At 38.7% G+C, this 26,284-nt stretch overlaps 1 protein-coding gene across 4 annotated transcripts in view; it reads left to right on the forward strand.

The window, feature by feature from the left end:
* LOC135200999 (kelch-like protein 17) overlaps positions 1 to 26,284 on the forward strand; it is a 148,790-nt gene that overhangs the window by 106,594 nt on the left and 15,912 nt on the right. For all 4 annotated transcript variants that reach the window (XM_064229808.1, XM_064229807.1, XM_064229810.1 and 1 more), the window contains exons 4-9: positions 10,150 to 10,271; positions 13,173 to 13,287; positions 14,237 to 14,343; positions 17,643 to 17,759; positions 20,327 to 20,540; positions 25,872 to 25,965. In XM_064229808.1, coding sequence (XP_064085878.1) covers positions 10,150 to 10,271; positions 13,173 to 13,287; positions 14,237 to 14,343; positions 17,643 to 17,759; positions 20,327 to 20,540; positions 25,872 to 25,965 — 769 coding nt within the window. The remainder of the gene's footprint in view (positions 1 to 10,149; positions 10,272 to 13,172; positions 13,288 to 14,236; positions 14,344 to 17,642; positions 17,760 to 20,326; positions 20,541 to 25,871; positions 25,966 to 26,284) is intronic.

Raw genomic sequence — 26,284 nt, forward strand, 5'->3', positions numbered from 1 at the left:
TTCTCTCTTACATCTTACTTTCCACCCTCTCCTAACACCTGTTTCATAGTGCAACTGTGAGGCTTTCCTCCTGTTACACCTTTCAGGCCTTTATCCTAAATTCTATAGTTCGTTCCACTCAAATGTCCTCCTGACAAGTTCATATTAGTTTGACTGATGGTGGAAGATTCCTTAATCTTCCTTTTCCACCGCAGTTATTTTGAAAACCAGCTCGGACCCACTCCAGTTCAGGACATGGCTTTTATCTATAAATATATACGAAAATCCCCGAACTCTCTGAAGGATATCGTACTAATTAATCTTTTTGTGTTCTATTAATCTTTGTGAGATGGACCTTCCCAACGTAAAGTTCATTACAGTCACTTCATGGAAAGTTCCTCACTGGACGTGTGGGTTGCGTACTCGCTTATCAATCTGATATCCCTAGTTCGCTGCCCTGCCCTGCCAAGAAGGAATCAGAGGAATTTATTTCTGGTGATTAGAAATTCATTTTCCGATAGAATCTGGTTCTGATCCCACAATAAGCTGTAGGTCCCGTTGCTAAGTAACCAATTGGTTCCTGGCAACGTAAATAAAAATTTAATCCTTCGGGCCAGGCCTAGGAAAGCTGATAATCAGCTCTGTGGTCTGGTTAAACTAAGATATACTTAACTTTACTGCATGGAATCTTACAAACACCACCGTTTGCTTCTTCTTCTTCTTCTTCTTCTTCTTCTTCTTCTCCTTCTCCTTCTTTCTTCTTCTTTTTTTTTTAGAATAAAACTATTTTGCCAGCTTTGTGTGTCCCTTCGCTCTCAGATCTTAAAAATTACTGAGGCTAGAGGGCTCCAAATTGTTATGCTAATCATCCATTCTCCAATCCTCAAACATACCAAATTGCAGCCCTCTAGCCTCAGTAGTTTTTTAAAGGTTTAATTTAGCAATACTCGTACTTCTGGTAGCGCTTTTGATACTAGCAACATATGCTACCACCGGACCGTGGCTGAATTTCATGGGCTGTGGCTTAGAGTTTTATGGGGCGGGGCTAAGGCCACCAATGAGCAGAAAACTTGGTTGCGCCGAAGAAACTTCGGCGCATTTTTTACTTGCTTTATTTTTGTGTACATTAATGAGTGAACTTTTGGTGGATTTGGGATAATGAAGAAGAAATGGAGTGTTAGATTTGAGGTGTTCGGCTTTTCCTCTTTTGTTCTCGACGAAAGGAAGCTTTATTTTGTCCTTAACATCTATATGTTTGTTGTTTGTGGTACCTCTGTAGTATATGCTGTTTGTTTTAATAGCCCTCTCGATAGTGTTAGGTGGGTATATGGCAACTGCGTTAGATGTTGACGGATCGTATCGAATTCTGATATACATGATAGGCAAAGAAATAAGAAGTAGAAGAAATAGGATTTTTGAAAAAATGCTTCCATTTTTTCTCTCTCTCTAAACTTTTCTTGTGAAATTAAATGTTCACTTCGTACCATAGAGGGATTATGAGAGGTTTGAGCGTTAGACCTTGGGTAAAAATGAATGTGGATTAAATATTGCCTACTATTTCCATTACATGTCGACGAATTTAGGACTAATGTCAGGATCATAGCAGCCCTTCTTTTACTTTTTTTTAATTCTTGGTTTATATATTGTATACGTATATTATATATTATAATATAATATATATATATATATATATATATATATATATATATATATATATTATATATATATAATATAGTATATACATATGTAGAGAGAGAGAGAGAGAGAGAGAGAGAGAGAGAGAGAGAGAGAGAGGGAGAGGTACCCATCCTGCTGTGACTGACAGGTAATGATAGAGTCTACGGTCACTGCCAACCACGTTTCACTTATGAGGTTGACCTCGGAGTTTTTCGTAATTCGTTGTCGTTAGTTCTGGTGGGAGGGGGGGGCAAGGGCCCTGGTAGGAATTATGGGAGAAGTTATTTAAATAACACCTATATAAAACAGCAAATTTGGAAATAAAACCGAGTATTATGCTCTATGTAAATTGTATTATGCGGATTCTGCGTGTATTGTTTAATGTGTGACAATCATCATTTAGTTGTTTGCTGAATTTCGAAGTGTAGAGCGAGAAACACGCTCTTAATGAACCATCCGTCAGCCTGCCACTTTGCTCTTTACCACATTTTGGGAAAGAGTGACACAGAGCTATATGCTGTATTTAGTCTATTCGTGGATTTGTTTTCTTGGTAGGAATGGTTGCAGTTTCCATGAGTCATCAGAGATTTAACTTCCCCAATACCTCGGCAGGTGGATGAGCTCTCGCAAGTGAGAGCCAGTGGCTGTTGGGATGGGCTGAGGAGCTCTCAATGCTGAGGGCCAATGTCTGGCAGGCTTTCCTACCACCTTAGCAGCAGGACGACCTCTCACAAGCGAGAGCCAGCGGCTGTTTAGACTAGCAGAGGAGCTCTCGGGCAGGTATAGGAGCTTTAACAGTAGAGCAGTAGAGAGCCAGCATTTGTTTAGACAAGTGGAAGAGCTCTCATGCCTGACAGCCAACTGCTGGTAAGCTTCCTAACCAGCTCAGCTGGCAGACAATCTCACACAGGCAAAAGCCAGTGGACGAGCTCTCACAGTGGCGGTTTAAATGGGCGGAGGAGTTCTCAGGGCTGAGAACCAACACCTCCTCAGCAGGAGGACGGGCCCAGTGGCTGTTCTTATGGGCGGAGGAGCTCCCTGAACTGAGCCAATGGCTGTCGATCTTCCCCACCATCTTGGCAGGTGCGCAAGCTCTCACTGGCGAGAGCCAGCGTCTTTTGGAACGTGCGAAGGAAGTTTTAGGCCTAAGAGCTTCTCCATCATCTCAGCTTGCGGACGAGCTCCCTAGCTCCCCCAGGCGAGGGCCAGCAGCTATTCGGACGAGAGGAGGGACTCTTTTTAAGGTTTCGAGACATCGGTTGGAGAGCTCAAATAACAGATGAGCTTTCACAGAGTTGGATATCTAGATCCATTCTTCTCGAAAGCTATCCTCTGGAAATCGTTGGAATAACCTAAAATCTAGGATCTTTGCATGTCATAAAAATACGCAAGTTAAAATCTCTCTACTTATTAAAACGCAACCTCTGTCACGGGAAAAAAGCCTATAAATGAATGTCTTGGTACAGAAAAAGACAATCTCCTCTTCCGTTATTTTTTTTTTTACGTAGGAATTTAGTGGTTTTTATTCCGCGCCAGTGTTCCGTTTTCTATGAACAAAGGCACCTAATGGGTTTTATATTAACGCTGCTCCAGAGGTTGTGTATGCTCTTCTTAATAGCTATGAAATTTTTTCTACTTACGCAAGAGAACATTTCCCGTTATTCAGGCAGAAGGATTTCACTCAAAAATTTTATAAAGAAGTGAAACTGTGATACACTTAGCCAGTTCTCCATTTACTTAATGATAAGGAATTTTTTCAAGTCTGAATGGCTCCTCACTGTTTACGCTTTGTAGTATTATGGTAATAATAATAATAATAATAATAATAATAATATAATAATAATAATAATAATAATAATAATAATAATGTCATTTACTTCGGCTCGTGGCCAAATAGTTAAGGTAGATACAATGCAAGAAATATTGTAACGTGAGATACAAAATTATAATAATGAACAGTTACACCCAAAACATTGTTAATATAATAATAATAATAATAATAATAATAATAATAATATAATAATAATAATAATAATTATTATTATAATTATTATTATTATTATTATTATTATTATTTTATTATTATTAATTAGAAGAAGAAGAAGAAGAAGAAGAAGAAGAAGAAGAAGAAGAAGAAGAGGGAGAAAATTTATGTCTTCCTCATCCTTATCTTTCGAATAATTTTGTCTTTTTGTAAAAAAAAAAAATAAACTTGATAAAGTTGCATCACTAACTCCTGTAAAAATCTGATCTTTGCGTCCAATTTATCACGAACTTTACAAGGTATACATTGTGTAACAGCAGTGCTCTTTCCTTTTCCAAAAATATTTTAAGCAACCAACGACCCTCTATCAGTAGTGATGGCAAAAGGTTGTAAACCTTCATGAATACAGCAGCATCCCAGTTCTGCAAATTCATGCCTCTCTCATTCAGGCATCTTTTCTGATGTACCCCGAAGGAGGTTAGTGCCGTCAGTACACCTCATGCAGTGCACTGTATGTTCTTTGCAGCGTGCCTTCGACCACTAGTTGCAACCGCTTTCAGTCTACTGTACCTCTTTTCATATTCTCTTTCTTCCATCTTACTTTCCACCCTCTTCTAACAGTTGATTCATAGTGCAACTGCTTTAAGGTTTTCCTCCTGTTACACCTTTTAAACCTTTTACTGTCAATTTCTGTATCTGTGTTGCTGAATGACTTCATAGGTCCCAGTGCTTGGCCTTTGGCCTAAATCCTAATATTCAGTTCAGTTCTGTGTTCTGATGTGTACGAAAAATCCAGTAAAGAGATCTTTTTATGTGACGCTCTGAGGCTAACAGTGATCTTATGTTGAGGGGATTATAGAAAATGGAACTGTTAAGAACGTCAACTGACGATTTCTTCCTGGATTTCGGGAAGATGTTTGCCATAATAGATGTCTGAAAATGAAGAGTTATCCGAATTATGGGCTGAAAGTTTAGAACATTCCTTTTTTTAGAAACTGAAAATGATCTTCACGATACCGTTTTCCATTCGACCTTTGAGGTCTCTCTCTCTCTCTCTCTCTCTCTCTCTCTCTCTCTCTCTCTCTCTCTCTCTCTCTCTCTTTCCTTCAATCTTAAACATGCCTAAAATAATCTAGTGACTAAACCAACTGCCTTCTATACGTTTTCTTCACGTCTTTCAACGTCTGTCTCTATATAAACTTTCCTTACAAGCTGAAAGTAACTCTCTCTCTCTCTCTCTCTCTCTCTCTCTCTCTCTCTCTCTCTCTCCGTACAGGACCTCAGTTGACTAAAACGCGACTTTATATAATCCTCCCCGATTGTCTCTCTAAAAACATTCCTTACAGGAGAAAACACAACACTCTCTCTCTCTCTCTCTCTCTCTCTCTCTCTCTCTCTCTCTCTCTCTCTCTCTCTGTGTGTGTGTGTGTGTGTGTGTGTGTGTGTGTGTGCATGTGTCTTTCTGTCTATCTCTCTCCTTTCGACATTTGAGGTCGAAATTGAAATAAACAAGCGTAGAGAATCTGGATTGGAAGTCTTGATTTCTTTTTTTTTTTATAAACTTTGAATGTTTTCTGTATTATTATTATTATTATAATTATTATTATTATTATTATTATTATTATTATTATTATATTATTATTATTATTATTATTATTATTATTAAAAAATGCTCACAGTAGCATGAGTCTTGAAATGGTGAAACAAATCCACAGTTATGCATATGTACATATATTTACAAGTAAAACTTTAAGGATGGCTTTCGGGAATCTGTTTGGTTCTCCTTTTCAATCTGAGATTGATAAGGGGAACCGAACAGATTCCCGAAAGCTGTCCTTAAAGTTTTACTTTTAAATATATGTACATTTACATAACTGTGGATTTGCTTCTCCATTATTATTATTATTATTATTATTATTATTATTATTATTATTATTATTATTATTATTATTATTATAAAAAATACTCACAGTAGCACGAGTCTTGAAATGGTGAAACAAATCCCACAGTTATGCATATGCACATATATTTATAGTTATTATATGAACAATGTTTTGGCTGTAACTGTTTATTATCATAACTTTGTATCTCATGTCAAATTATTTCTTGTATTGTATCTACCTTGACTCTATTTGGCCACGAGCCGAAGTAAATGACATTATTATATTATTATTATTATTATTATTATTATTATTATTATTATTATTATTATTTTTTTTTTTTTTTTTTTTTTTGTGTGTGTGTGTGTGCTCTATCACAGTCCTCCAATTCGACTGGGTGGTATTTATAGTGTGGGATTCCGGGTTGCATCCTGCCTCCTTAGGAGTCCATCACTTTTCTTACTATGTGTGCCGTTTCTAGGATCACACTCTTCTGCATGAGTCCTGGAGCTACTTCAGCCTCTAGTTTTTCTAGATTCCTTTTCAGGGATCTTGGGATCGTGCCTAGTGCTCCTATGATTATGGGTACGATTTCCACTGGCATATCCCACTATCCTTCTTATTTTCTATTTTCAGATCTTGATACTTATCCATTTTTTCCCTCTCTTTCTCTTCAACTCTGGTGTCCCATGGTATTGCGACATCAATGAGTGATACTTTCTTCTTGACTTTGTCAATCAACGTCAAGTCTGGTCTGTTTTGCACGTATCACCCTATCCGCTTCTGATACCATAGTCCCAGAGGATCTTTGCCTGATCGTTTTTCTTATCACTCCTTCAGGTTGGTGCTCGTACCACTTATTACTGCAAGGTAGCTGATGTTTCTTGCACAGGCTCCAGTGGAGGGCTTTTGCCACTGAATCATGCCTCTTTTTGTACTGGTTCTGTGCAAGTGCCGGGCATTCACTTGCTATGTGGGTTTATGGTTCATTTTCGTATTGCACTTCCTACATATGGGAGAGATGTTATTTCCGTCTATCGTACTTTGAACATATCTGGTTCTTAGGGCCTGATCTTGTGCCGCTGTTATCATTCCTTCAGTTTCCTTCTTTAGCTCTCCCCTCTGTAGCCATTGCCAATTGTCATCGCTGGCTATAGTTCATTTAGTCTGTCTCATGTATTGTCCGTGCATTGGTTTGTTGTGCCAGTCCTCTGTTCTTTCTGTCTTTCTCCTGTCTCTGTATATTTCTGGGTCTTCGTCTACTTTTATTAGTCCTTCTTCCCATGCACTCTTTAGCCACTCGTCTTCACTGGTTTTCAGATATTGCCCCAGTGCTCTGTTTTCAATGTTGACTCAGTCCTCTATACTTAGTAGTCCTCTCCCTCCTTCCTTTCGTGTTATGTATAGTCTTGTCCGTATTTGCTCTTGGGTGTAGTGCTTTGTGTATTGTCATTTGTTTCCTGGTTTTCTGATCTATGCTGCGGAGTTTTCTGCCTTCGTCCATTCCACTATTTCCTGCGCTGTATCTGATTACTGGGCACTGCCCATGTGTTTATGGCTTTTATCATATTTCCGGCGTTGAGTTTTGACTTGAGTATCGCCTTGAGTCTCTGCATATATTCTTTCCTGATCGTGTCCTTCATCTCTTGGTGTATCTCCTCCTTCCATTATTCCCAGGTATTTGTATCCTGTCTCATCTATGTGTTTGATGTTGCTCCCATCTGGTAGCTTTATCCCTTCAGTTCTCGTTACTTGCCTTTTTGTAGTTTGACTAAGGCGCATTTTTTCTATTCCAAACTCCATCCTGATGTCCCCAGATACAATCCTTACAGTCTGGATTAGGGTATCTATTTCCTTGATGCTCTTACCATACAGCTTGATGTCGTCCATGAAACATCAGATGGTTGATTTTGTTGCCTCTTTCTTGAGTTGGTACCCGGCATCCATCTTCTGTAGTACTTTTTGTCATGGGAATCATTGGCTACTACGAAGAGTAGTGGGGACAGTGAGTCGCCCTGGAAGATCCCTCTCCTGATATTAACCTGCTAGTCTTATTCCAGAGCTTGTAAGTATTGTATTCCAGTTGCGCATTGTATTTTTGAGGAAGCTGATGGTATTTTCCTCTGCCCCATATATTTTCAGGCATTCTATAGCCATGTGTGTGGTATCATGTCGAAGGCTTTCTTATAGTCTATCCATACCATGCTTAGGTTGGTTTTCCTTCTCCTACTGTTCTTCATTACCATTTTGTCTATCAGGAGCTGGTCTTTTGTGCCCCTACACTTCCTTCTGCAGCCTTTCTGTTGGTGGGGGATGGTGTTTGTCTCCTCTAGGTTGTTGTATAGCCTTTCACTGATGATACTGTTTAGTAACTTCCACATTATTGGTAGGCAGGTGATAGGCCTGTAGTTACTGGCTATATTTCCCTTACTCTTGTCTTTTTTGTACTAAGGATGTTCTTCCTGTGGTCATCCATTTGGGTGCTTGGTGATTTGAGATACAATGCTGGAGTTTTGTTTCTGCTATTCGTGGGTGTAGGGCCTTGAAGTTTTTTGAGCCAGTATCCATGGACTTCATCGGGACCTGGGGCTTTCCAGTTTGGCATTTTCTTTAGTTGGTGTCTGACTGTGTCTGTCGTGATGTCTGTGAATCTTTGTTTTATTCTCCCTGTTTCTTCTTCCTTGACTTCCTGGAGCCATGTTGCATGTTTGTTGTGTGATAAACTGGATTGCTCCATATGTTTTCCCAGAGTCTCTTACTTGGTTCGGCTTCAGGAATTTCTGGCGTGTTGTCTTCCCCTCTTAGTTGGCTGTATAAGTCTTTTCTGGTTGGTTCCGAATAGTTTGTTCTGTTGGTATCCCTTATTCCTGTTCATGTACCGTTGGATCTTGTGTGCTTTGGCCTTAAGCCTCTGTTTTACATCTTCTATTGTGTTTTTCGGTTTAGTCCCCTCTCTTGTACTTTGTATTTCTCGTTGAGTTCCTCCCTTGTTTTCTTGCTTCTTAGCCCTTTTTTACTGCCATCTCTTTCAGTTTACTCAAAGTCAGATCTCATCACCATGATTTGCTTTTCCAGGCGCCTTTTCCAAGGAGGTTGCTGTTGGGTTGGTTGTGACGGTGGTGTTTGGTGTTCGAATCCCCATCAGTTTCTGCTACTAATCTTGCTCCTGCATATGTCAAGTTATTTGTTTCTGTGATACTGGTGGTGTGTATTAGGCCCATTATTTCATTGACCTCACTTGTTTTCTCCCTTAATTTCTTGGTGTTGTAGGCTTTCATGGAGGGGATCCTTGTTCTCTCTGTATCTGGCTCCATCCATTGTCTAATCTTTTCTACCCATTCCGTCCTCTCTGTTACTTCGTCGGTGTTTCTTCGTGTGTCGTTGTTTGATACCTCATCCTCCCTGTCGTCTTCTGTGGCATCGTCTCTCAGTTCGTCTTCGTGTAATTCGTTGTCGTGTGACATTTCCCTTTCCAGTTTCTTCTCTTTCTGTTGGGGAGAGCCAGTTCTTTTTCTTTATGTTCCTTACTTGGTCTGCCAGCCTCTGCTCTGTTTGGGGGGTGTTATTCCTCTCATTCCAGATGTTGACCAATCTTCATCTATATCTCTCCGTCCGGGTTGCTTTTCTGATGTAAGCATCTCCATATTTCCTTATTTTCTTCTCTTGTCCTTTCTTCCTTTTTGCCTCTGTAGCTCCAATCTCAGGCTGTTGATTACTGTCGTTGTGGTGATCAGTTGCTGGATTGACGACCTCCAAGTACCTGACCGTCTTCCCCTACAATTGGGTTGAATACCTGGTTGCCGGACGAGGCTCCTCTGTTGCCAGAGGTTCCATTTACGTCGTTGTCGTTTATTCCTTCATTTCTTTCCATCATTGCTGAGTTTTGCTATTTAACCCATAGCTGGACCCTACCCCATCAGGGATAGGTACTCATTTACAGCTGAGTAGACTGAGGAAATTATGGTAAAGATCCTTTCCCAAGGAATCAACGCCGAGGAGAGCGGTCACCCATCCAACGACTGACCAGCCCCAATTGTTGCTTAAACTTGACTTAAGTCTATTGACGACCTAACCCATCCTCCACGGCGCCACATATTTATTATTATTATTATTTTATTATTATTATTATTATTTATTATTATTATTATTTATTATTATTATTGTTATTATTATTATTATCATCATCAGTCCAGAAAGCTTTCAAAGAGGAATCGAACGGTTTCCCGAAAGCTTTCTGTACAGATTTATCTGGAAGTATATGTACGTATACATACGTGTGGATTTGTGGATTGTTTCCCCATTATTATTATTATTCTTATTAATTAATTATTAAATTATTACTTATTATTATTATTAAAAAATCCCAACAATTAAATATTATTACAAGAATATATTTCTATGTAAAAAAAACAAAGACTTTCGAACACCTGAACGGTGTTTTTGCTCATCAGTGTAGACGTTAAAATGTAAATGGAGGGTAGTTTCCTCCTGAGGAACACTTTTCAACAATTTGTTTTCACGAGACTGAATTTCTTAACAATCATATCCACGTTTACGATCATAATTATAAATATATATTATTATTATAATATACTTCTAAAATGGGTACTTCAAACTCTCCTGCCGCAGGTGACCTGGTGGAGAAGACACAGGAACGTGTGGCATTGCAGGAACTGGACGCCACGGCGCTCGAGCTTCTGGTGGAGTATTCCTACACTGGTGAAATTGTCATTACCGAGGATAACGTCCAGGTATGTTTGTTTCCATATCAGTGAATATTCTGTGATCTTAATATATATATATACCTTGTCATATCCGGTGCGTAGTCCTTCGTTTTCTTTATGCAGTCGCTGCCTTTGGATATAGAAGCCGCCCCCCACTTTCTTTAACTTCAAGCCTGTTAAAAAAAAAGTTATGTAGATCTTAAGGTCTGTCCACACTCTAGGAAACATTGTTTGCAAACAAGGCTTGCAAACAATGTTTGCAAACAGTTTCCAACCTGTTTGAAAACAGTTTGCAAACTTTGTTTGCAAACAATGTTTCCTAGTATGGACAGGCCTTTAGTTTAACCAGACCACCGATGTGATTAACAGCTCTCCTAGGGCTGGCCCGAACGATTAGATATTTTTACGTGGCTAGGAACAAATTGTTCACCTAGCAACGGGACCTACAGCTATTGTGGGATTCGAACAACATTATATCGAGAACTGAACTTCTAATCACTACAAATAAATTCCTCTGATTCCACGTAGGCAGAGACGGGTGTCGAACTCTCGACTGCCGAATCGGTAGGCGAGCACGTAAACCACTCGTGCAACGAGGAACGTTAAGCCTGTTAAGGTTTCAGGCATTTTGATTACCCGTCCTCGAAAGTTTCAGATGTTTTTTGTGGCATAGATAAACATATCTGTTTTGGACAGGTGTGTCTTGAATTATAGATATGATCGATTACATGTATATGCTTAAATTTTTATTACATAACTGTATTTGTAAAATATGCTGGTTCTCAACAAAGCAACATTGTTTATAGCTGAACGTAAGAGGCACTTTTGTCATGGCCTTCAAACAAGGAAATTTTAATTTCAGAAGCGGACAGCTTTTCAATCTGATTCCAACGTCATTTGGAAACTTTCCATAGTTGCCTTTTGTCTCAAAACGCGATCAAGATTCATCCTAAAAGCGTCTTCAGTCTGGCCTCTTCTTTGCTCGCTTTCCCCCTTCGTCTTTCTAATGTTTTCTTTCTCTTTTCTCCTCTCCTTCCTTTCACCTTTTCTCTCTTAGCGTCAGCTCTCGTTCGACGTTCCTATTCTCTCAGGTCGTCTTCCTCACTTCTTCTCACTTCTTCCTCACTTCATATCAGCCACCATTATAATGATCTTTATTTTGACATACTGCTATTCTTCTCTTCCGCTTTCTTCCTCCATGTCTTTCAGCTTGGCCCTTTTCACATTTCCATAATCTGTGTGTTCCTCCTCGTAGGCCTAAATCCAGTTTTAGTTTTCTGTACAAGAAAACAATTGAGATGCTTTGTGTGTTCGTCCTTACTTTTTCTGTCCGCCCTCAGACCTTAAAAAACTACTGAGGCTAGAGGGCTACAAATTGGTATGTTCATCATCGACCCTCCAATTATCAAACATTTCAAATTACAGCCCTCTATTCTAAGTAGTTTTTATTTTATTTAATTTTAATGTTAGTCATAATCGTGCATCTGGCAACGACATAGGACAGGCCACCACCTGGCCGTGGTTAAAGTTTCATGGACCGCGGCTCATACAGCATTATACCGAGACCACCGAAAGATTATACACTGCGCAGAAAACTCGATTGCGTCGAAGGAACTTCGGCGCATTTTTCACTTGTCCAGTTTCGTCGGCTCTTTTCTGTTGGGACCGGTTATAAATGACGGGAGCCTGTTTGTTTCTTCTTTTCTTAGTCGAGTGCTGCCAAACCGTGGAAATGTGGCCTACGGTATGGCAGCTTTGATGCGCAAGATGATCGTGCGCAGAAGTGGTGTCTCCATCTTTTAGAGTCTGCCACACCAAGTGTGGAAAAAATGTCCACACTCTCCTCGGGGCTGTGCTGTGGTCAGATATACTATTTGCTTATATTACATAATTCTTTGACCTATATTCTCGGTTATTTGTAAATTTATATATATGTTTATATGATAATGACTGAATACAGAGCCATCAAAGAATGGTTGTTTACGCCGAACCCTTAAGCAGCAGACGTCGATCAAGCGATGTCTTGCTTGACTCGTCGAATGCAGACGACTCCAGAGTGACAGCTTTAGGTTTCCATCTAATTAAGGTTAATTACATTTATTTAATATTGTTTCAATAGATGCAAAGAAAGTTATTGTGATTAACTTCAAAAGGGAAGTTTCTGGGAAATGATCTTTAGACTGTGAAGCAAAAGCATATCTCATTTTGTATAAATAAGAATTTACCGATGGTTGAATGAATTTAATATCTATAGGTGAGCGGGGAAGTCAGTGGTGTATAAATGTGGCAACACTGTAAATTCATACAGGCTTGATCTGATGACCTAAGAGCTTCGGCTGTGATTTGCTCTCATGGATTCCTCCCCTGAACATTCCAAATTCCAAAACCGGCTCTTCACAATTCCTCTCCCGAAGATGCGAGATTCCAAAAACTTTTTTCACTATGATTCCTTTGCAAAATGCGAGATTCCAAAAAAAAATCCTTCCATGATTCCGCTCATGCTTAACCACAAAGGGTATAATTTTCTCTCAGAGCTAATTTAACGACCGAGAATGTTTAAAAACTAATAGATAATAATATAAAGAAACATGCCTTATTTTCACGTAAGTATGCTCTATTATTGATATTTATTATCGATCAACTTCATCAGCTGACTTCGCAAGATCATTTTCTTACGCATGGGGACAATTAGGTGTGTTTACCTGTAATTTCATAAAAGCGCAAATGTTCGTAAAAGTACTACAGCATGGAATTGAAGATATAGGTAGGTTCATGCTAGTTTTCTAATTGCAGATTCGATTATTTAGGCTAGAAAAGAAAAAAATATCAAATTTTCTACCTCCAGAAATATTTTAACATTATTATTATTATTATTATTGTTATTATTATTATTATTATTATTATTATTATTATTATTATTATTATTAGGTACTGCTCCCAGCATCAAGTCTTCTTCAAATGAGCAGCGTGAGAGAAGCCTGTTGCAAATTTCTTATGAAGCAGCTCCATCCTTCTAACTGCCTGGGAATCCGAAGTTTTGCAGGTAAGCAGACTTTGCCAAGTGTAAGGCTCCTTTTATTCATTTTAGGTCTCGATTTTTTGTCAGCAAACGGCTTTTGCCCATGTTACAGGCTTATGCTATTATATAATAGGCTTGGCGAATTAGCAATGTAATGTGTTATGTTCCAGACCATTGGTGGATAAGATCAATCGCGTTTTTCTACTATAGTAGATTCACATCAACCGTGCATGTGATGCCTAGGCCAGTCCCTTACGACGCTCGTGATTGGTTGTTGATAAGCCAATCACAAGGCTGGAACTCTCAGTCTCTCTCGAGAATTCACATAGGCAGGATGTCTGTTCCACCTCTCCAGAGGGACACTGGTGAAAGACAGACATATCCCTCAGGAGAGGTTGGAGTATACATCCTGCTACTATGTGAATTCTCGAGAGAGACTGAGAGTTTCAAGCCCTGTGATTGGCTTATCAACAGCCAATCAGGAACGTCGTGAGGGGCTGCCTAGACATCACATGCACGGTTGATGTGAATCTGCTATAGTCATATATATATATATATATATATATATATATATATATATATAAGTATATATATATATATATATATATATATATATATAAATAATACTTGACAGTGTAGGGCAACTTAATGGCAACATCTAGATGACGTTTCATCAGGGAATAGCATCTCACACAATCAGTCCGTTATTTATGATAATAACAGAGCGAATACAACCACCTGATTATTATTATTATTTTAATATGATAATGCTAATTATAATTTTGATACAGAAAATTGAGTTGAAAGTGATAGTTACAATTAAAGTACATTTTTAGAAAAGCTGCTGTTTGTCCAGGAACTTTTTTTACGAAATAACCAATTTTCTTTTATCGTAGATTTCGATATATCCACGTACATTTACACACTATCTCCTTATGAGTGTCTTCACTGACGTAGGTTCTCATTTTCCTAGATGCTCACAGCTGCGGGGAACTCCACACCCGCTCCCACAGATTCGCCCTTCAGAATTTCTCCGAAGTTTGTGGAACGGAGGAATTCTTGTTGCTTCCATTCAAGCAGGTGGGTTGGTTTCCGATTCAGTTTCATTGCTGCTGTGTCAAATGCAGGCCATTTTCTATGCCCTGAGAATGAGTGAAGATCTTAAACACTACTGAGGCTAGAGGGCTGCAAATAGGAATGTTAGTCATCCACCCTCCAATCATCAAACATACCATATTGCAGCCCTCTAGCCTCATTAGTTTTTATTTTATTTAATGTTAAAGTTAGCCATGATCGTGCGTCTGATACCGCGACCACACAGGCCACCACCGGGCCGTGGCAGGAAATCTCATGGGCCGCGGCTGACATGTTTCATGGGCCGTTTCATGTAGCATTATACGCTGTACACATTGTTATAAGATTGAGGAGAGAGAGAGAGAGAGAGAGAGAGAGAGAGAGAGAGAGAGAGAGAGCTAAATCTTTGTTATGTAAGGAACCTCATCTCCTTCGGTGTGCTCTGCGTAGGGGGGTTAGTACCGTCAGTGCACCTCATGCGGTGCACTTAAGGATCTTTGCAGCGTCCCTTCGGCCCCTAGCTGCCACCATTTTCATTCCTTTTACTGTAAGTCCGTTCATGTTCTCTTTCTGCCTTCTTACTGTCTCCCCTCTTCTAACAATTGTTTCATAGTGCAACTGCTTTGAGGTTTTCCTCCTGTTACACCTTTCAAACCTTTCTGCTCTCATTTTTCCTTTCAGTCCTGAATGACCTCATAGCTCATAGGTCCCAGTGCTTGGCCTTTGGCCTATTATATATATATATATATATATTATATATATATATATATATATATATATATAATATATCTATATATATATATATAATAAAAGGAGCCCATAAAAACGCCAAAATATGAGAGAAAATACAGTATTTTCAGAGACTGCCGTCTCTCTCTTCAGGTAGATGAATGAGAAAAGTTACAGAAAAGAAGAGGTATTTTATACCAAGAGGTCCAACCACAGTTAAGCCAATTTAGGTCATCTTTTCTGTAACTTTTCTCATTCATTTACCTGAAGAGAGAGACATCAGGCTCTGAAATATAGTATTTCTCTCTATATTTTGGCGTTTTTATGGGCTCCTTTTATTAGACGGAAATCTGTTGTAACAACATTTTTACCAGTCACATGTATATATATATATATATATATATATATATATATATATATATATATTATATATATATATATATATATATATTCCTTTGGTGTGTTGGTTACTCACTAAAAATAGGCGGGGGAGTGAGACGCCTATTTCCCTCCCTGGACATTCATTCGGTATGAATTTTTCATGTGCCATTCGACTGGAAATAGGCCTAAATTTCCGCGAGCTTTGAAGTCTGGCTCTGGTCTGTTTGTGAGACGGTGACTTCAAAGGCGTCGTATGCTAATTTCACAAACACGATGCCTTCGGCCATCGTCATAGGCCTTGGACCTACTCTAAGCCTAAGGAAAGTCTGTTCCTGCTCTTGGCCTGACATATTTTGGAATTCTATTATTATTAATGATAATAATAATCCCTAAGGGTTTTTTCTCCGTGAAGTCAAATTTATTCATGTTGCAAAGTATACTTAACGATGGCACGTATAATCCTTTAATATAACGTAATATGACCAAATTAATGAAATGCTTGAAGGAAGATAGCACAAAAAACTTTAGCATGTAACCAACGAATAAATATAAGAGCAAGCTGGCTTGCACCTACCCAAACCTAATGCTCAGGTAATTGCCCATTAAATAATGCAATGTTTTCGCTATTGGAGGAACTGAGAACCCCTCTCGACTTTTCTAATCACATATCGGCAAATATTTGTTAATTTATCGTAGATTTTGAGTGTTTATAGTGAATAGAATATACAGCACAACTTTGCAGTGTCGTACCTAGCAAACGTTAGTGGCGCCCGGGCTGGACTGTGAAAGTGTTGCCCATTCCCAGAATAAAAGTACTCAATTGGTGAAAATTAAATACATATTTTAAGCCTTAACATCTCAATCATTTATTTTACTTCATAAAGCAAAAACAAGAACAACACAGCAGATTTACAAGGGAACCCTACGAGTTTTGTTAGAAGCGAATTCGCTAATAACGACATCAAATTCCCGAGATGTATATTAGCATAGTATTCCAGAAGGCGCCTCTTTTGTGCTATGCTCCTAGGTTTGGTTAGGGTAGATTGGGTTAGGTTAGGTTATGTTAGTGCAAAAAAATATTGAAGTGAAAAATTTGAGTGTGGGAAACATAATGAGATTATTTTCAAGAAGATTTTATGATTAGTTTTAAAGATATTGTGTCCCGCTTTTATTCAGGGAAGATCCTGTTACTCGGTTACAGTTCGGGAATATGCTGCCGGGCCGGACTGCGCCACCCCCCACCCCCCCCACCCCACCCCACCCCAAACCCCTTTATTGTACGCCACTGCAACCTTTGACTTGACACTGTGGTCACTTGCTATGGGGGTTGCATTGCTTCATATTCTCAATGTATTGGATTGAATTGAACGTAGAACTAAATTAGTCCAAAGGCGAAGCACTGGGACCTATGAGGTCATTCAGCGCTGACACGGAAATTGAAAGGATAAGGTTTGGAAGGTGTAACGGGAAGAAAACCTCGCAGCAGCACTATGAATCAATTGTTAGGAGAGGATGGAAAGTAAGATAGAAGAAAGAGAATATGAAAGGCGGTACAGTAAAAGGAACGAAAGGGGCTGCAGTAGCAGCTCGGGGCCGATAGCACTATTCACAATGTAGGGCAGACTTTTTGAAAATACTTCTGAAACCTTCTAGTATTTTATTCGAATATTTTTTCATAAATCTCTATTTTTTTTAATAACCCAGGTTGCTTTGAATGGAATGGAATGGTGTATAGAGTTTAGGTCAAAGGCCAAATACTGGGACCTATGAGGTCATTCAGCGCTGGAAAGGAAATAGAGAGTAGATAGGTTTGAAAGGTGTAACCGGAGGAAAATTGTTTGGAGAGGGTGGCTAGGTAGATGGAAGAAAGATAATATGCACGGAGGTACAGTAAAAGAATTGAAAGGGGTTGGAGCTAGGTGCCGAATGGAGGCTGCAAAGAACATTTAGTAATGCTACAGTGTACTGCATGAGGGGCACTGATGGCATTACCTCTCCACGGGGGCAGGTTTCTTTGAGACAAATCACACGAGCGCATTTTCAAACCTTAGTCTCTCCTGTCAAGGCATCAAAGTAGTTTTTGATTTGTGTGGGTATGACGGCAATAATATGTGTCCTGCAGAGAACCTTGATAAATACGTAATTTGATCGTGCGTATTATTATCGATATTTTGAAATGAATGTTGTTTCAACAGGTGGAAGAGCTGATTTCGTCGGCTCAGTTGAATGTTCCTTGTGAGGAGAAAGTCTTCACGGCTGTCATTGCCTGGGTCAAGCACGACCTCCCAGAACGACAGAAATTGGTTCCTCAGGTAAGGTGATCGAGCGTTTGTTTCTCATGTTCTTTTACTTACAGTCATTTATTTTATTTTTTTCTGTTATTTTTCTTACACACTTCAATGCTATATATATAATCGTGTGAAGAATAACAACAGAGAATTATATAGAATATATATTATATATATATATATTTAATATATATTAATATATTTATATATTATATAATAATATATATTAATTTATATATATATATAAAATATATATATATGAAGGAAAATCTTATCAAGGTTAAAGTAAGCTGTCAACTGGAAGAATTTCTGATTATGCTCCCATTCCAAGCAAGCTCGGATTAAGCCTAGTATACGGCCAACACGGGTGCATTACTGGCCGTAAAACTAAAGATCCAGTACATTAACATTTATTTTCCACGATATAAAAACGTACTGCTTTTGCCGTAGATCTCAAGTTATTCGTGGTAATAAATATTTTTACTTTACGCGGTTTTGTTTTCGTCAATATTTTGTCGATGGAAATTGATTGTCAACAGTAGACTCACCGATGAAAGGAAGAGGTACCATAGCCTATGGTTGAATATTTTGTACACCTTTTTACCATCTTTGCAAGTCAGGGCAGTCAGAGCAACTGCCGAATCCGTTCAAGACTCAAGTATGAATGTCCTAGAATATTAATTTGAATGCTATAGTCACTGGAAATTTTAGGTAGTATGGTGAAACGCGATCTTGGCAGCCCTGCCACCCGCCATTCCAAGAAACTGTGCACCGACTCATCACTCTCCCGTGATCCCGTCAGAGGTCCTCTGCCAATACTCTCTCTCTCTCTCTCTCTCTCTCTCTCTCTCTCTCTCTCTCTCTCTGTCCACTTTATCTCACTTCACATATAAAAATATTTTACAAATATAAATTTCTCAAAGAAAATATATTGAATAAAATTGCTCTTCAAATAGGCCTATTCTTATATTAACGCAGAGTTTGCCCCCCCCCCCCCCCCCTTCTCTCTCTCTCTCTCTCTCTGTCCACTTGTATCTCACTTCATTTATAAAAAATATTTTACAAATACATTATCATTCAATATCTGAAAGTTAATATATTGAATAAAATAGCTCCTCAAATAAGCATATTCTTACACTAACGCAGACTTTGCTCTCTCTCTCTCTCTCTCTCTCTCTCTCTCTCTCTCTCTCTCTCTCTCTCTCTCTCTCTCTCTCTACTTTTATCTCACGTCACTTGTAAAAGATATTTTACAAATATATTATCAATCAATTTCTCAAATTAAATATATTGGACAAAATACCTCTTCAAATAGCCCCATTCTCTCTCTCTCTCTCTGTCCACTTGTATCTCACTTCATTTATAAAAAACATTTTACAAATACATTATCGATCAATTTCTCAAAGAAAGTATATTGAATAAAATAGCTCTTCAGATAGGCCTATCCTTACATTAACGCAGACTTTGCTCTCTCTCTCTCTCTCTCTCTCTCTCTCTCTCTCTCTCTCTCTCTCTCTCACACACACGATTTCCCTTGGATATTGCCCAAATTTTGAAATAATTTCTCTCATTAATGAAGATCGTGCCTCGAATTACGCACGAATTCTATTTCATTTTAGTGTAATCGCCAAATATGAGTGTGGTTTCACGGTAGGTTTGAAAGACAAATTATTCATATTTTCTGGACTGTCGCTACAAAGATAACTTGAATGAACCATGTAGAGTCTGTTACCGCATTCAATGATTACAGTGTTGTAGGAAATATGACTGACAGTTGTTAGAAATCAAGCAAACAACAAACACGATAAGACTTTAGGGCTCCGCCCCTTTCTAGAACTGCCAGATGTCTCTTTATTGGACAATATGTGTCTCATGATTTTAAAAAAGATCTGGTACTTAATATTTGTTTGCCAAGTGTACAAACTGGATGAACTACTTGTCAGTAATATTTTTAGGCAATTAGGTTTTAAATAGTTTTGCGGGAGTTTTAATGTTTATGAACTGATCTGACTTTGTAACCACAAATTAATTATTGTATCACTTGATCCTGGGGTGTGAAAATGAACTTCCTTTATTCCTTCCTCCAGCATATATATATATATATATATATATATTATATATATATATATATATATGCATGTATGCATGCTTTAAAAAAATCACAGTAGATGCACGTGACTTCATTAAATACGGGAATACCACAGGAAAATAATAAACAGAAATCTAAGCTGCTTTCGTCTTTATAAATACGTTCCTTGACGATGTCTTAATAAAAGACGAAAACGCTTGGGTTTCTGCCTATCATTTTCCTGTGGTAATCGCTTATATGTATGTATGTAACTATATATATATATATATATATATATTATATATATATATATATATATATATATATATATATATATATATATATAATTTTACATAAAACATACTTCAGTTCCTGATATGCAATTTTAGCCTAACACTTATGTATTTTTCATTACAATGTTGTAGATATGGCAAAATCGCCAGGTAAGACTTTATTGTCGTAAGAATTTTTCACTTTTTCCTTTCGAACAAGATTTCAATTTCGTCTCGCCTTTTCTTCGCAGCTCTTGAAACACGTGCGTCTTCCTCTCCTGAACCGTGACTTCCTGACTTCGAATGTGGACGCAGAGCCTCTCGTGAGGGAAAACTCCGCCTGTCACCACCTCCTGCTGGAGGCCTTGAAATACCATCTGCTGCCTGAGCAAAGGTCCACTCTCACGTCGCCGAGAACTCAGGAGCGGCAGCCTGAGGGCGTGAAGCCTTATCTCTTTGCTTGTGGTAAGAGGAAAATCTGTTTTTAGTTGACCAGCTGAGTATTGGTTATAATTATTATTATTGTTATTGGAAATAATGGCTATTTCAGTTGCGTTTGTTTAGTATAGAAGTTTCTCTATTCTTCTCATTACTGACTTTGCTTCTGTACTCAAGTTGGCTATTAAAACGCCAAATTGGGGATTCATGTCAAAAACGTGGTATGTGTCAAATTGAATAATATATTCAATCTGACGAATACCACATTTTTTACATGAATCGCCATTTAACGTTTTAACAACCAATTTGAGTACAGAAGAAAAGTCAGTAATGAGAAGAATAGAGAAACTTCTATACAAAATAATCGCGGCTGAAATAGCCATTATTTTCAATAAAACCTCTATTAATGAAGGTCTTCTTCCGGTATATTATTATTATTATTATTATTATTATTATTATTATTATTATTATTAATTGTTATTATTATTATTATTAAGATGAAACCTGTTCATATGGAACAATTCCTTAGGAGCCCTTGCGTCTAAGTGGCGTGGTCGGTTTGTTCTTGGTCTGCCACCTCTGTGGCCGTGAGTTCAATTCTCGGGCATTCCATTGAGGGGTGAGAGATGTGTATTTCTGATGATAGAAGTTCACTCTCGACGTGGTTCGAAAGTCACGTAAAGCCGTTGGTCCCGTTGCTGAATAACCACTGGTTCCGTGCAACGTAAAAAAAAAAAAAAAAAAAAAAAAAAAATACAATACAAACCACAGGGGCCATTGACTTGAAATTCAAGCTTCCACAGAATATGGTGTTCATTAGGAAGGAGTAAGAGGAGGTAAAGGGAAATGCAGAAAGAAGAGACCCCACTTGTTAAAAATAATAATAAATTATAAAATCAACAAATACATAAAAATGTATCAAAATGCAATGAAAATAGTGCTATTAGTGTAGTAATGTTTTGCACTTTCGCTTGAACTTCTGAAGTTCCAATTGCACGACTTCCTCTGGGAGTCTGTTCCATAGTCCACCGGTGAGGAATAAAGGACCCCTGGAACTGAGAAGTTCGACAGCGAAGGAGGCACTTTGACTGCATATTGGTGCTTCTGTTCAGCAAATCTGGTTGCTCTCTCTCGGCAGATAAAGGGGATCAGGGATCAATTGTGATATTTGGCCTACAAATATTTGTTCATGACTGAATTTTTGAATGTATTTACCTCTGCATTTATACATATATGCATGTGTGAATGAATTTCTTCAATATTTCCCCTTTATGTACGTAGATTTACATATATAAAAATGTTAAGGATTATGAAAAGAATGAACTCAGTATGACTCACTCGGCTATTCCCTCAGCCCGTATATTCCTTGTACTGTACCTCCGTTCATATTCTCTTTCTTCCATCCTACTGTCCACCCTCTCCTAACAATTATTTCATAGTGCAACTGCGAGGTTTTCCTCCTGTTACACCTTTAGAACCGTTTACTGTCATTCTCTGTTTCAGCGCTGAATGGCCTTAGTTACCCCAGTGCTTGGCATAATGCCAAAAATCTATATAAATCAAATCAGATGAAAAACCTCAGTCCGTAAGTATTCTGGTAAGTGTGATGAAAAGTAGGTGACTGAGGTATTAATAAACACTCACATAGAGTCAAGGACCCATTGGATAGTGACAGAATCCAGACCAGGGTGAATGGAAAAAGTCTTTGGATGTTTGAGGGTCTCTTTGTACCCTTCCTCACATAACCTTGTCAAAAAGCACCACATAACTGTAAACACTCAATATGCTTATAAACAACAATTACCCGTAGAGGGATGGTGCCGTCAGTGCACCTCATTTGCTACACTGCAAGCATTACTTAGGTTCTTTGCAACGTGCCTTCGGCCCCTAGCTGCAACCCCTTTCGCTCATTTTACTGTATCTCCTTTCATATTTTCTTTCTTCCATCTGACTTTCCACCCTCTCCTAACAATTGATTCATAGCGTACCTGCGAGATTTTCCTCCTGTTACACCCTTCAGACCTTTTACTGCCAATTTCCCTTTCAGCGTTGAATGACCTCGTAGGTCCCAGCGCTTGGTCTTTGACCTAAATTCTATATTCTGTTCTATTCTGTTCTTTAAGCTAGTGTATGAAAGGACTTTGAGACAAGTTCCATACAAATTGCCATGGAATTACGTACTGGAGATCTCTGAGACAAAGTTACGGCCTCTGAAGGAGGTCCGCTTCAGGTTCGATATGAAAAAAAAAAAAAAAAAAAAAAAAAAAAACTTATCAACACAAACAGCTGAAACTGGGGATATGAATATAGAAAGAAACACTAACACAACAAAGGTTTATTTACAAGCTTACTAACAAAGGTAAATGCAGAATGGTATCTCCTATTTACATAAATAGATAGAATCTTACACTGCGTGAACTGGGGGAAACAGTGAGGTAATAAGAATACTTGCTAAACAGTTTGGCACTTCGAAGAGGTGGCTTCATGAAAGTAGATCTGCGATTGAGGACGTCCTCTTGACTCCGTATTGCAGAAACTAATCTTCTTGTAAGGCAGGAATTCTCCCCTTTTCTTCTCCGAAGTCTGCTCAACGTAGAGATAACACGGTAGACCACACCTGAAGACGACTAGACCAATATCCAACCAAACTCTCGAGCAACTTTTCTTCTTGATTGATGCTTCGTCGGTTCCTTCGTCTCTAGTTTCTCTCTGACGATCACTGCTGCTGATCTCTCACTGATAATCTGATCGGTGGCTCTTACTAACTGGTGATCTCTCTCTTTTACAATCTCTCTCTCTCTTCTACGATCACTGCTCTCCAAAGTTCGTTCGTCGTATTTATACGGCACTCTGGGGGCGGAGTCTACGGCGAACGTCACCGACTCCAGGGATTTCTAGAACTTCTTTGATGAATCTAGACGAGGTATTGCATCAGAAATCGCGGCGTTTCTCACGTAACGACGAGATCCACAACACTCCTGCCGATTCTGGAACAACCACGAACATAGGCGCCTCCAACAGTGGCGTGAAAACCTCCTTGCTGCCGAACTTCTCGAAAATGCGTTCTCCTATTCTTTATCTTTCTTTGCTATGAAGCAATTACCATCACAGGTGTGAAACGCCTACCAACATGTTTAGGAGCTGAGGAATTGCCAGAGAGAGAGAGAGAGAGAGAGAGAGAGAGAGAGAGAGAGAGAGAGAGAGAGAGAGAGACTTTACTGGGCACATTATGACATCAGGACCAGAGATTCTCAGTCCAAGGTTGGGCAGAAAATGTTAGTGTTATTGCCAACAGCAGTAAACAAATTGGTGTTGCAGTGGGGAAGGCTATACGAAATCAAGGGGGGTGGCTAATCGCATAGTCTACAAGGTTAATATTTGACGGAGAGCTATACATACACGTCATGTGAACATCATGACCAGCTATAGCGAGAGGGATTGAGCGAAGTAGCAGCAACTGACATCAAAGAAGAGAGCGCGACTGTCAGCGAGGAGGAAGCTGACGATGACCAAGTAATTCTAGATGAGGGCTGGTTGGAACAGACATACTGAAATGTCATCACCAGTGGCAACTTAAGCAACGAGCAGAAGAAGCAGGTACTACAGTTGCTGGAGAATTACCAACGAGAGAATTTCACATCAAAGTGATGACAGAGCAGCCTGTTAGGGGCGAGATGCATCCTGTACCAGATGCTACTATAGTAGATTCACATCACCCGTGCATTTCCTGTCTAGGCCAGTCCCTTACGACGCTCCTGATTGACTGTTGATAAGCCAATCATAGGGTTGGAAACTCTCAGTCTCTCGAGAGAGTTCACGTAGGCAGGATGTATGTTCCACCTCTCTTGAGGGGTACTTTTGAAAGACATATCAAGCAGGAGAGGTGGAACATACATCCTCCCTGTGTGAACTCTCGAGAGAGACAGAGTTTCCAGCCCTGTGATTGGCTTATCAACAGCCAGTCAGGAGCGTCGTAAGGGACTGGCCTAGACAGCAAATGCACGGGTGATGTGAATCTACTATAATAATGATGGTGGGGAAGAAGGATGGAGCAAACAAATTTAGACAATGAAACCTGGAAGATGTGTAGGATATGATTTTAAAGCTTCATAACTATAGATATAATTACATATTTTTCTACCAAGAAGGGATATTTGGTCACTTGTTTTTACTGAATTTAAACATTTTCATAAACCGATACTCAGCATATTAAGCTTTTCGTTTCGGCAAAACGATACGTTCAATACCTTCCACTATCATTTGCTGGATTTCCCTCATTTTGTCTGAATGTCTTTCAGCACAAAAAACTCCTGCTGTCTCAACCCTTTATGTTTCCGATCTGCTGTATTCAGTGAAGTCAAGTTCTTGCTGGTCATTCCGATGAGTGGCAAATAAGCACACTGCATCCATCAAGGTGTTGTCTTAAACATCTTAGGATTTCCTTCGTTGTGACAAAGCTTGATTGTTAAATCCTTATTCCTTGTAAAGTTCTCAGAAACACTGCCGGTTGGTTTCTGTGGGGGTGTGGCGGGTGGGGGGGGGGGGGGGGGGGGGGCGATATATGCAGGGATTTACATTCCACTCATGTGTAGTATCATCAGCGTATTAATGACCATCTAAGTAGTCACTCCACAAGAATCAGTGATATTTTTATTCCATTCTATCCTTTTGGATTTCTGATTTGATTTATTATTATTCCACATTCAGTTTCAGTTTAGGGTAATAAATTCAGTGTCATACGATCTAATAACTCATTTGATACTCGATTGGAAAGGGGATAATGAGAACCTTTCAGAAAGCTCACATTTTCTCAGGGTTATACCGCTCAAAAACTGATAAAGGTAGAGGTTTAATAAAGATTACAACAAGCCAGATTATTTTTATGGCTTTCTTAGCTTGTTTTGTATGTCTATTGCAAAATTTGTTGTGTCAACTATGTTTTGTTAGAAGATATTTTAATCCATTTCTTTTTTCAGATGAGAAGCATAGATAATTTTCGTACCTTTTTTCATCGTCTTATTATATTTTACGTTCACATTATAAATATCTGACGTGGTTTGTTATTCATCCTTACACTATTCTTATGGAGTAAGTAATTCGGCCGAAAACACCATAATACTTATATTTACACCTTACTTTTAATTTTTATCATAACCAAGAAGATTTTAAGTTCCATATTAGATAATATCATATCGTCTAATTCTTAGTAAACTTCGTAGGTTTGTTTGAATGATGTAGTGTGACACGTATGACATCTTAACATTATCGAAACTTTGTCAAAGCCTCATTTGACTATACTACTGATAGCCTTCACGGATCCACTTGGTCACTTGTTTGCTTACATGTATTTCTTTTCAGGAGGTGGAAGTCTCTTCGCGATCCACAGCGAGGTCGAGTGTTACAATCCACGCACAGACAGGTGGATGCCTGTAGCATCGATGAATTATAGAAGGTATGACAGTCAGGTCTTTACAATAGAATCCCAAGGGATCCGTTTTCTGTAAACATCATATAGTTCGTTTTCTATAAGAGATCTGTAATGGATGACTCATATTTATTTACCTGATATAAAATAAAATGTATTGACGTCAGTGTCCTGTTATGGAAATTCCCTCTCATGAAGGCGAATGTCAAAAGCTTGATATATTTATAGCAATCTTTTAACAAAGGCAATTTAACAATTGTAAAGGTAAAAGACTGTGCTGCTAAACAATCCCGTGTCTCTCTCTTGAATTTCAAGCTTCTAAATATGTGTTCATTAGGAAGGAGTA

The sequence above is a fragment of the Macrobrachium nipponense genome, chromosome 27 (assembly GCF_015104395.2).
Source record: "Macrobrachium nipponense isolate FS-2020 chromosome 27, ASM1510439v2, whole genome shotgun sequence".
NCBI lineage: Eukaryota > Metazoa > Arthropoda > Malacostraca > Decapoda > Palaemonidae > Macrobrachium > Macrobrachium nipponense.